General features: G+C 44.7%; 1 protein-coding gene across 6 annotated transcripts in view; it reads right to left on the reverse strand.

Annotated features, from left to right (window-relative positions):
- The window catches only part of myo3b (myosin IIIB), a 756,411-nt gene that overhangs the window by 443,272 nt on the left and 300,560 nt on the right, over positions 1 to 12,579 (reverse strand). For all 6 annotated transcript variants that reach the window (XM_068035378.1, XM_068035376.1, XM_068035375.1 and 3 more), the window contains exon 20: positions 1,235 to 1,388. In XM_068035378.1, the coding sequence (XP_067891479.1) occupies positions 1,235 to 1,388 (154 nt within the window). The remainder of the gene's footprint in view (positions 1 to 1,234; positions 1,389 to 12,579) is intronic.

Below are 12,579 nucleotides of genomic sequence, written 5' to 3' on the forward strand. Positions count from 1 at the left end.
TTAGGCAATCTCTGGTGACCCTACTGGTCTTTTCTCCTCTGCAAACCCAGAGCTTTTGAAACGGCTTCAAATCTTAGCAGCCTTTTGCTGTATCAGTGATCTGAGAGCAGCTGTTTCTCCAGAAACAACTCACTGATCTCTCTCTCTCTCAGCTGCACAGCTCATCTTCGTTTCTTCCTTTCAGCCTCCAGACCTAGGAAAGCCTCTTGAATTTATCCATATCAAAAGTCGATAGCCGTTTGCCTTTGACATTTCTCAGAGGTTTCCCCCGCCACCTTCCTGCCTCCACTCCAATTAAATCCGTGGAGGAAAGGCCTGTGGACGTCCTTTCCGCTCTGCTGCCAATTGAGTAGTACAGCGGCAGCTGCGCCTGTCGCCACGTGGGAAGCACGGCAAGCAATCCCGTGTGGGTTGCTTGCCGGCTCCAGGGGGCGGGGGGGCTCGTTAAAAGGCACTTAGTGCCTGTTCGAGGGACCCGTCATCTGGGAGGGGAGGGCATGCTGAGGGCCATCCCCCTGCCCTAGATGCTGCCCCCTACAAACCCCTCCCCCGACACCGCCCCCCCCCCCACCTCAGGAAACCCCTCCTGCCATGACTCACCTGCGGCCTATAGGTCCCCTGATGGATCCAGGCCTCCGGTGGGTGCATTACCAGCAGCAGCCACCACCTCCACAGTGGCCCTGCTCAGTAAAAAAGCTGCTGGCTTCTGATTGGCCAGCAGCTCTCAGCAGGCGGGACTTCCATCGCCAAGATCTTTAATCCTGGGGAAAAGCCTGCCGCTGTCTACTGAAGGGCCTAATTGGCACATAATGCAGAAGATCTTCCCCAGAGGAGGCAACGCCAGGCTCTCGCCAGCTCTTCAGCAGGTGGCCAAGAGCCCTGTAACCTACATAAAATCTCTCCCCCAAGACTGACCATAGCAAAACCACCTGGGCCTTCCTTTGTTTCCAGGTGTTAAAAATTGCAACTCAAATCTGCATTTTGGAGACCCAATTCCTTGCAGAATCTGAGAGGCTAGGAGAGTAAAACACATTGTCCTTTAAGTGTCACAGCCTTGCACCGTACTTTCAAAAGGGTCTTTGATCTGGGTTCCTTGTTCTCATAGTAACCAAGACCCCTGGCTTGTCTCTGGGCAGATTTTGTATGAGGTCACATGTTTGCTCTAAACGTCCATTTTACACTGTATTAAAGACCACAGTTTTTAAAACATAACCATACTGTTCATAGCACTTACCTACTAGTGTCTGGTCAGATGCTTTAGGGAAACGGCTCTCTTCGTCAAGCAGAGACAACAAGCCCATAGGTTTCTGAAGAAACATGTCCAATATCGGTCGATTATCCTGATATTCCACAAGTTTGGCATCAATTCCCTCATTTTGGTATTCAATCTACAAGTGATCATTAGCATAACTTTAGGAGTTAGAAATATAAAACAGCCCTGACAATGAACAGCTTCTATTAAAATTGAAAGATTACCTTTTCTTTAAACATACTACTCACATGCAAAAGATAGGGTATCATAAAGCTGGGTACAAAGGAAACTGAAACAAATCTTACTGAAGTATGCCAGATAAAATTTTCTACAAAGGGTAATGAAATCATATATTAAGCATAGTCCTACTACTGCAAATTTCAAAGTGCACTGCAGCATATTCTACTGCAATTACTTAATTATTTTATAAATGTTATATTATTCATTCAATAAGTAATTGTGACAAGTTCAAATTCGGCATTGTAAAATTTTCCAGTACAAAAATAAGCTTTAATTTAAAACTGTGTCAATGATTATCTAGCAAGTGGCCTAGCAAGCCACTCAGTTGTATCAAACCACTACAGAAAAGTCAAATAAAAAACCAGACAACCACCCAACATCAATTAAACACTGGATACAACAAAGGCACACCCTGCCCAGTCAGCACTGCAAAGTCCTCTTCACTAACATCTGGGGACTTGTGTTAATTGCATATTAATTGTGTGCAGGTGGTGGGCATTAACTGGCAATTCATCTGAATCCCTATAAATTGACAGAGTGAAATGCTGATTGTTGGGTTAGGAAGCGTGTGCTTGTAATATGTAACTCTCCAAACAAATATACAAGTGTAAACAGATTGGCTCCAGTTCTATCCTTCACCAACTGGCTTTCTGAAGTATAACACGGTTGCCTAAAGGTGAAGGTTGGAAGCTAAGAAAAAAAAAATTCAGACAGGAAACTACAATCCCAGTAGTTGTTGTGGAACATGGCAGAAAACAGGTGTAAATAGTTGGGTTATGAATACTCTCTGATGTTCCCGGACTCTAAACCATATGAACAGTGGAAGAACAAAGTGGATATGCAGACATGGATAACATCCCAACCACAGGAAACAAGGTTCCATCTTGGCATTGTCACCTCCCACAAGAGGTCAGATGCAAAGCATTTTGTGAGCTGGATGCCCATCAGTTGGATAGTGATGAAGATCTAAACCTTCTATTAAGAGTTCTTGGATGAAATTTACAAGAAAGATGATCTACTAAATGCTAATGAGGCATGGTCTGACATTTTTATAGATTTCGGAAAACAGATCCTCATTCCATGGAAGAGTGTGTCATGGACGTGAAGAGATTGTACAAAAGATTGACAAAATTCAATTTGGGGATTCCTGGATCAGTACTAGCTTTTAAATTGTTGGATTATGCTAAGGTATCTCATATGGACAGGCTACTGGTTCTAATTGTATTCAGCTCTTGGAGAGGGAGACCCTGTTTAATCAGATGTTTGCTCCCTTGAAAGAATTCCTAGGAAAGCAGGAATTTCCTTCAGCCTGCATGGAACAAATGGTGAGACAAAGAATAGATGACTCAATGATTGCCAATTTGCAGAATGGTCCAAATTCTGGATGTAAGCGCCAATACAATGGATGAATTAAAGACAGGCAAAATGAAGATCGAAGCACCATTAGCAGATTTGGTTAATACAGCAGAAGGCAGTATTCTTTGGCCTCCTTGTCTCAAGAAACAATGGGTAAGCGCCTAGAGGTGGTCTGTGGTTTGTGGAGCAGCACCTAGAGTGGCTATAAAGGCCAATTCTAGAGTGACAGACTTTTCCACAGGGGCTGCAGATAAAATTGGTTGTTGGGGCTGTTACCCAGTTGGCTCTCTCCTTGCGCTTCTGTCTTTTTTCCTGCCAACTGCTAAGTCTCTTTGACTTGCCACTCTTTAGCCCCGCCTTTATGGCTGTCCGCCAGCTCTGGCGATCACTGGCAACTGATTCCCACGTCTTGTGGTCAATGTCACAGGACTTCATGTCGCGTTTGCAGACGTCTTTAAAGTGGAGACATGGACGGCCAGTGGGTCTGATACCAGTGATGAGCTCGCTGTACAATGCGTCCTTGGGGATCCTGCCATCTTCCATGCGGCTCATATGGCCAAGCCATCTCGAGCGCCGCTGGCTCAGTAGGGTGCATATGCTGGGGATGTTGGCCACCTCGAGGACTTCTGCGTTGGAGATACGGTCCTGCCACCTGATGCCAAGGATTCTCCGGAGTCAGCGAAGGTGGAATGAGTTGAGACGTCGCTCTTGGCTGACATACATTGTCTAGGCCTTGCTGCCATCGAGCAAGGTACTGAGGACACAGGCTTGAAACACTTGGACTTTTGTGTTCTGTGTCAGTGCGCCATTTTCCCACACTCTTTTGGCCAGTCTGGACATAGCAGCAGACGCCTTTCCCATGCGCTTGTTCATTTCTACATCGAGAGACAGGTTGCTGGTGATAGTTGAGCCTAGGTAGGTGAACTCTTGAACCACTTCCAGAGCATGGTCGTCGATATTGATGGATGGAGCATTTCGGACGTCCTGTCCCATGATGTTCGTTTTCTTGAGGCTGATAGTTAGGCCAAATTCGTTGCAGGCAACCGCGATCCTGTCCATGAGTCTCTGCAGACACTCTTCTGTGTGGGATGTTAATGCAGCATCGTCAGCAAAGAGGAGTTCCCTGATGAGGACTTTCCATACTTTGGTCTTCGCTCTTAGATGGGCAAGGTTGAACAGCCTGCCACCTGATCTTGCGTGGAGGAAAATTCCTTCTTCTGAAGACTTGAACGCATGTGAGAGCAGCGGGGAGAAGTGTAGGTGTGAGAAAACCAAACAGTGTAGGTGTGAGAACACAGCCCTGTTTCACACCACTCAGGATAGGAAAGGGGTCTGATGAGGCTGAATTGTACCTTTCATATTGTCATGGAATGAGGTGATGATACTTAGTAGCTTTGGTGGACATCCTATCTTTTTCAGTAGTCTGAAGAGACCACGTCTGCTGACGAAGTCAAAAGCTTTGGTGAGATCTATGAAAGCAACGTAGAGGGGCATCTGTTGTTTGTGGCATTTCTCATGTAGCTGGCGAAGGGAGAACAGCATGTTAATGGTGGATCTCTCTGCTCGAAAGCCACACTGTGTCTCAGGGTAGACGCGCTCAGCCAGCTTCTGGAGTCTGCTTAAAATGACTCAAGCGAAGACCTTCCCCATTATGTTGAGCAGGGAGATTCCACAGTAGTTGTTGCAGTCACCGCAGTCACCCTTGTTCTTACAGAGGGGGATGATATTGGCATCGCGCATGTCCTGTGGTACTGCTCCCTCATCCCAGCACAGGCAAAGCAGTTCATGGAGTGCTGAGAGTATAGCAGGCTTGGCACTCTTGATTATTTCAAGAGTAATGCCATCCTTTCCAGGGGCTTTTCCACTGGCTAGAGAATCAATGACATCACTGAGTTCCGTTTTTGTTGGCTGTTAGTCCAGCTCATCCATGATTGGCAGTATTAGAACAGCACTAATAGGCGAATGGGCATTCCTGGGATTCAATGAACAATTAATAGGTGCTTCAGGTGCGACGTGAAGTGTCATTATTCGATGAATAGCCCAAAGTAAAGAGGCAGGGTCCTCAAAATGACACATGATGAAGAGAATTCTGAGGAAGAGAATGGAAATAATGATGAATCCAAATAAATTATACATCACACAGAGTTTTAGTCCTTTGATGAATAGGTGAGTCACAGACTCCTTTAACTGTACAGTGTTAGATGGTGCCTGTACTTCGATACTACGTGGAACAAATTGGTTGAAATGCTATCTTCATTCACTAAGTAGGATCAACACAAGGTTAAGAAATATAAAAGTACTACTTGCTTTAGGTTTGGTGATGACAACACAATGAGGTAACCAAAGAGTGTTGTAATTCCATGTAAAATAGCTGGAGTAAGACATTTTTTAAGTACTGATGTAGTCTCTAGTGACATATCTATGCTGTGGAGTAAACCTTAAAGTCACATAGATAATTTGCTCACCCTTGCTTTTATAAGTACATAAAAAGGAAGAGAGTAGCTAAAGTAGACGTTGGTCCCTTAGAGGCAGAGACAGGAGAAATCATCATGGTGAATGAGGAAATGGCAGAGGCATTGAACAAAAAACAAAATTTCTGTCTTCACAGTAGAAGACACAAGTTCCATACCAGAAATAGGCAGTGACGTAGGGGCTAAAAAAGAGTGAGGAAATTAAAGATATTGATATTAGTCAAGAAAAAGTATTGGAGAAACTTGAGGGACTAAAATCTGACAAGTCCCTGGGACCAGCTGGCCTACATCCTAGGGTTCTAAGAGACAAAGCTGCAGAGATAGTGGATGCGCTGGCTATGATTTTCCACAATTCCTTAGATTCAGGAATGGTCCCATCAGACTGGAAGTTGGTAAATGTTATGCCGCTTTTCAAGAAAGGAGGTAGAGAGGAAACTGGGAACTACAGGCCAGTTAGCCTAACATGTCGTTGGGAAGATGCTGGAAACTATTATTAAGGAAGTCTTAACATTGCACTTGGAAAAGCATAGTATGATCAGAACAAGTCAGCATGATTTTACTAAAGGGAGATCCTGTTTGACAAATTTATTAGAGCTTTTTGAGGATGTAACTAGTAGGGTAGATAAAGGGGAACCAGTAGATGTAGTATACCTGGATTTTCCAAAAGGTATTCGATAAGCCACATAAAAGATTAATCAGTAAGATAAGGGCTCATGGTATTGGGGGTAATATATTAGCATGGATAGAGAGTTGATTAACAGACAGGAAGCAGAGAGTGGGGCATTTTCAAGTTGGCAGGCAGTGGAGTGCCGCAAGGATCAGTGCTGGGGCCTCGGCTATTTACACTCTATATTAATGACTTGGATGAAGAGACAGAGTAATGTTTCTAGGTTTGCTGATAGCTCAGTGGAAAGTTAAACTGCGGGGAGGATGTAGAGAGAATGCAGGTTAAGTGAGTGGGCAACAAGATGGCAAATGGAGTATAATGTAGGGAAATGTGAAGTTGTTCACTTTGGTTGTAAAAATAGAAAAGCAGAATATTTTTTATAAGGTGTGAAACTGGTTAGTGCTGATGTTCAGGGAGACTTGGGGGTACATGTACAAGGAACGCACAAAGTTAACATGCAGTTGCAGCAGACTATTAGGCAGGCAGATGACATGTTGACCTTTATTGCAAAGGGATTGGAGTACAGGAATAAAGAAGTCTTACTAAAATTGTACAGGGCTTTGGTGAGACCGCACCTGGAATACTGTGTGCAGTTTTGGTCTCCACATTAAGAAAGGATATACTTGCACTGGAGACATGCAGCGAAGATTTACTAAATTGGTCCCTGGGATTAGAGGGTTGTCCTATGATGAGAGGCTGAATAAATTGGGCCGATATTCTCCGGAGTTTAGAAGAATGAGAGCTGATCTAATTGAGACATACAAGATTCTGAAAGGGCTTGATAGGGTAGAAGCTGAGAGATTGGTCCCACTGGTCAGGGAACCTAGAACACGGGGACACAATCTCAGGATAAGGGGTCAATCATTCAGGACTGAGATAAGGAGAAATTACTTCACTCAAAGGGTTGTGAATATTTGGAATGCTCTATCCCAGAGGGTTGTGGATGCTCCATCATTGAATACATTTAAGGCTGGGATAGATCGATTTTTGGTCTCGCAGGGAATCAACGGATATGGGGAGCAGGCAGGAAAGTGGAATTGAAGCCCAAGATCAGCCATTATTGTATTGAATGGCAGAGCAGGCTTGATGGGCCATATGGTCTACTTCTGCTCCTATTTCTTGTGTTCATGTGTACTTGTCAAAGATTAAAAATCCTGCTGAAGAATGCAGCAAGAGTTTAGTGAGAAGTGTGAAATCAATATTAAAAAAAGGTACTGGAGGACACCGCCACTTCCTATTGTAGGCCTACTATTAGCACGTGACTTTAACAAGGTAGTTGCCATGGATCTAAAGGTATGAGATAAAGACAAAGATATTTTGATTCTACATTTTTTAGTCTTGGCAACCAGATTTAGTCTTTCTCCAATAATACTTAGTAAGGACAAAGGGGTTATTATAGACAAAGTCATGGAGAAATCGATAAGGACCAGACAGAGGGCACCAGCGAAGGTTCTGACTGATAATAGAGGAGAATTTACCAATGATGAGTTCAGAGACATCTGTGAAAACATGAACATCATGGTCATGAATACCGCAGCTGAAAGTTCTTTCAGCAATGAAATGAATCATGCGGTGAGCAATGAAATGCTGCATAAAATATTAGCTGATCAACCAGACTGCAAGATGACAACCAACCTGACAAGGGAAGTTCATTCAAAGAATTCCCTCCAGATGGTTGCGGGATATAGTCCCCATCAATTAGTGTATGGCCGAAATCCCAAATTGTCTTCTGTGCTGTACGATAGTCCTCCTGCTTTAGAAGGTACTACAGTTGGTTCGATTTGTTTCTGCTCATTTGAATGCTGGAGAGATGGGCTTTCATCAAGGCTGACGTCTCAGAGAAGATTCAGAGAGTGCTGAGGCATCATTTAAGACCATCCGAAACAAAATTTAATTCACGAGATTTGATGTATTATAAAAGGGAGGGTCATAGGGAATGGAAAGGCCCTGGTAAGCTACCAGGTTGTGAGAATAATACAATACTGATTAAACATGGCGATCAAATGATTAGGGTTTATGCCTCGTGATTAATCAGAATTACAAAATTTCAGACTCTTAGCAGCTGACAGATGTAAATGAGACAGCTTGTACCTCAAGTGCTCATGTTTATTGTGATTAAGGTCCTGAGAAACTGAATATGGCAGATCAAGGGCTGAATAGTGATAATGTGAGTGATCATCACACATATGGCACAGCTATCATGTGCAAAGGCCAATTGCCCAGAGGATGAGCAGAAACAAATGGAACTAATTGTAGTCCCTTCTAAAGCAGGAGGACTATCGTACAACACAGAAGACAATTTGGGATTTCGGCCATACACTAATTGATGGGGACTATATCCCCCAACCATCTGGAGTGAATTTTTTGAATGAACTTCCCTTGTCAGGTTGGTTGTGGGAGGTGCAGGAAAAGCTACTGGCAAGTTTAAATATTTGTTGAATGTTCACGATGGTGGCCAAGGAGTGAGGTCCATGGACTGGCAGAAAGGGGTGAAAGTTTTTAGGGTAAGAAAGCACAGTGCAAGTACTGATAGTGGGTCTGGAAGTGATTCGTGTCAGAAAAAGATCATATACTGGAGAAAGGCCCTCCGATATTGCAAGAGGGAGATCTCGCAGTAGTAGTCCTGACAGACATCAAAGTGCAAGTAGAGGTCATAGCTTGAATAGATTACACAATGAAATGAAGGCCACAGAACAGTCTCAGAACAGAACTCGAAGCAGAAGTCCTCATGATTGCAAAGTTTTGGCAGCAGCCAATAAACTTGAGGACAAACTAATAAGAGAGGCAAAACAAAGGAAATTAGATAGTTGGAGAGAGCTTGGAGTTTATTCTGAAGTATCAGATAAGGGGCAACCAGCTTAGTCACGTAGGTGGATTTGTGCTGAAAAAGTGTTTGCACATGGGACTTACAAGTCAAAAGCCTTATAAGACTAGTTGTTAGGGGTTTTCAAGAGTGACTGGATGATACAGATGTTAGAGTGCACTCTCCCACAGCTGGAAAAGTAATCTTGAAAATCTTTTCAGCTTTTTTGGTCACATATTCACAGGATAAGAAAATCTTAGGGCTGGATTTTTGTGCTGGAGACAGGGCTCCTGGCCGAAAAGGCAGGGGGAATCCCACCTCTGCCTTTTTGCACGCTCCCGGAGCGATCCTCCGGTCTTTTGATATCTATGTTTCCGGAGACGGGTTCCCTGTCCCTTTTAAAGATGGGAATCCCATGTCCATGGGCTGCTGGTCAATCAGAGAGTCGGCAGCTCAGCAATATCAGCAGCGCCACTGGGAGCAGTGGTGACTGCCGATACTGCAGAGGCCTCAGACCCCAGGCCCAAAGTGGGAACACCAGAAAAGAGGTAGGTGAGATGGGGTTGCCGGGGTCAGTCGGGAAGGCCCGGTGAGGGGTGGGGCTGGGAGGTGGTCTTGCAGGCCTGGGGGAGGGGGAGTCCCAGGGGGCTGAATTGGTTCCCAGTGGGGATCCTCCATGGGCCAAATTGCCCATAGAACAGGGAAACCCCTCCCCACCAAGCCTGCAGGGAGGGCACCTCATGTTACAAGGCAACCTCCCTGCATGTCAGAGTCCTGGTTTTTATCACATTATGGTTTAGCTGGCTGGCTACATGCTAGCTCTATTCTGTCAACAAAAGTAATTCGCAATAGCATTGCATACTGCTTTGCTTGCCAGCTAGCTAAAACAGTTGTGCTGCTCTCCATTGACATTTGTATGCTTAGCTACTTTATTTATAGGGAGAAATGTGTTTTAAATCAGATGGTGTTTTGATGGCATTAGGATGGATATACACTTTATATACAGATTAATTGCTCCCATGTCCGTAGCTGAGTCAATAATTTTGTCAAATGCCCATGGTGCAACATGTTGGTGCCTATCTCTGGTTGTGCATATTAACTCTGGATTTGAAGACAGAGAAGGGAATCTGTTCATTGTACATTAACTGTGTTTAACTGTGTGGAGGTGGTGGACATTAACAGATAATTCACTTGAATCCCTATAATTAGATACAGACTGAAACTGTGGTTGTTGGGTCAGGAGGTGTATACTTGTAATGTGTAACCATGTAAATAAATACTGAAGTGTGTAAACATTGGCTCCAGTTCTATCCTTCAGCAACTGGCTTTCTGAAGTATAACAGCTTGTACCAAAATTTGGAGAGCTGTCCCACAGACTAGTCAAGCAACAGCCTGACATTGGTATGATTCCGTGAGTGTGACTTTCAGCCTATGTTGAGACTCCTCCATCACCATCTCTGGGTATGTCCGGTCCCACTGGTAGGATAGACTCACCAGAGATGGTGGCACAGTGGTATCCAGTCAGGAGGATGTGGCCCTAGGAGTCCTCAACATTGACTCCAGACCCCATGAGATCTCATGGCATCAGCTCAAACATGGGCAAGGAAACTTCCTACTGATTACAATCTACTGTCCTCCCTCAAGTGATGAATCAGTACTCCTCCATGTTGAACACCACTTGGAAGAAGTACTGAGGGTGGCAAGGGCATGGGTGGGGGACTTCAATGTCCATCACTAAGAGTAACTCAGTAGCAGCACTATTGACCAAGCTAGCCGAGTCCTGAAGGATGTATCTGCCAGACTGGGCGTGCAGCAAATGCTGAGAGAACCAACAAGAGGGAAAACCTTCTTGACTTTGTCCTCACCAATCTACTTGTCACAGATGCATCTACCCATGACAGTATTGGCAGGAGTGACCACTACACAGTCCTTGTGGGGATTAAGTCCTGACCTCACACTGAGGACACCATCCATCGTGTTGTGTGGCACTAACACTGTCCTAAATGGGATAGATTCAGAACAGATCTAGCAGCTCAAATTGGACATGCATGAGGCGCTGTGCACCATCAATAGTATCAGAATGATATTCAAACTACAATTTGTAACCTCATGGCCCAGCATATCCCTCACTCTACCATTACCATCAAGCTAAGGTCCAACACTGGTGCAATGAAGAGTGTAGGAGAGCATCCCCAGGCAGACCTAAAAATGAGGTGCCAACCTGGTGAAGCTACAACACAGGACTATACACCTGTTAAACAGCAGAAGCAGCATGTTAAGTGATTCCACAACCAAGGGATCAGGTCAAAGCTCTGAAGTCCTGCCACATCTAGTCGTGAATTCAACAACTAATGGGAGGAGGAGGCTCCACAAACATTCCCATCTCAATGATGGGGCAGCCCAGCAGGCCATGCAAAAGACAAGACTGAATGAAGCATTTGCAACCACCTTCAACCAGAAGTGACGAGTAGATGATCCATCTTGGCCTCCTCTATGTTCCCAGTTATCAGAGATGTGAGTCTTCAGCCAATTTGACTCACTCCACACTATATCAAGAGCAACTGAACGTACAGCCTACAGCAAAAGTTATGGGCCCTGACAACATCTTGGCAGTAGTACTGAAGACTTGTGCTCCAGCAATAGTGTGCCCCTAGCCAAGCTGTTCCAATACAGCTACAACACTGGCATCTACCCAATAATGTGGTAAATTGTCCAGGTATGTCCTGTCCATAAAACGCAGGACAAATTCAATCCAGCCAATTACTGCCGCATCAGTATATCTCAATCATTGGCAAAGTGTTGAACGGTGACGTTGACTGTGTTATCATGCGGCAATTACTCTCGAATAATCTGCTCACTGATGCTCAGTTTGGGTTCCGCTAGTGCCACTCGGCTCCAGACCTTTTTACAGCCTTGATCTAAACATCAATAAAAGAGCTGAATTCCAGAATAAGGTGAAAATGACTGCCCTTGACATCAAGGAAGCATTTAACTGAGTGTGGCATCAATAAGATTTAGTAAAAGTGAAGTCAATGGGTATCAGGGGGAAACTCTCCACAGGTTGGAATCATAGCACAAAAAAAGATGGTTGTGGTTGTTGGAGGTCAATCATCTCAGCCCCAGGACATCGCTACAGGAGTTCCTCAAGGTAGTGTCCTAGGTCTAACCATCTTCAGTTGCTTCATTAATGTCCTTCCTGTCATCATCAGCTTAGAAGTAGGGATGTCCGCTTATGATTCCACAGTGTTCAGTACCATGTGCAGCTCCTCAGATGCTGAAGCAGTCCGTGCCCACATGCAGCTAGACCTGGACAATATTTAGGCTTGGGCTGATAAGTGGCAAGTAACATTCGTGCCACACAAGTGCCAGGCAATGACCATCTCAAACGAGAGAATCTAACCATCTCCCGTTGACATTCAATGGCATTACCATTGCTAAATCCCCCAGCATCAACATCCTGGGCAGTCACCTTTGACCAGAAACTTAATTGCACGGTGATATCAATAATGTGGCTACAAGAGCAGGCCAGAGGCTGGAAATTCTAACTTCTCATTCCCCAAAGCATATCCACCATCTATAAGGCACAAGTCAGGAGCGTGATGGAATACTGCCCACTTGCCTGGAAGAGTACGGCTCCAACAACACTCAAGAAGCTTGACACCACTCAGGACAAAGCAGCCCGCTTGATTGGCAGCCCATTCAACACATTAAACATTCACCCCCTCCATCAAGGCACACAGTGGCAGCTGTTTACCTTCAAAAAGATCGACTGCAGCAACTCGTCAAGGGT

This window comes from Heterodontus francisci, chromosome 7 (genome assembly GCF_036365525.1).
Source record: "Heterodontus francisci isolate sHetFra1 chromosome 7, sHetFra1.hap1, whole genome shotgun sequence".
NCBI lineage: Eukaryota > Metazoa > Chordata > Chondrichthyes > Heterodontiformes > Heterodontidae > Heterodontus > Heterodontus francisci.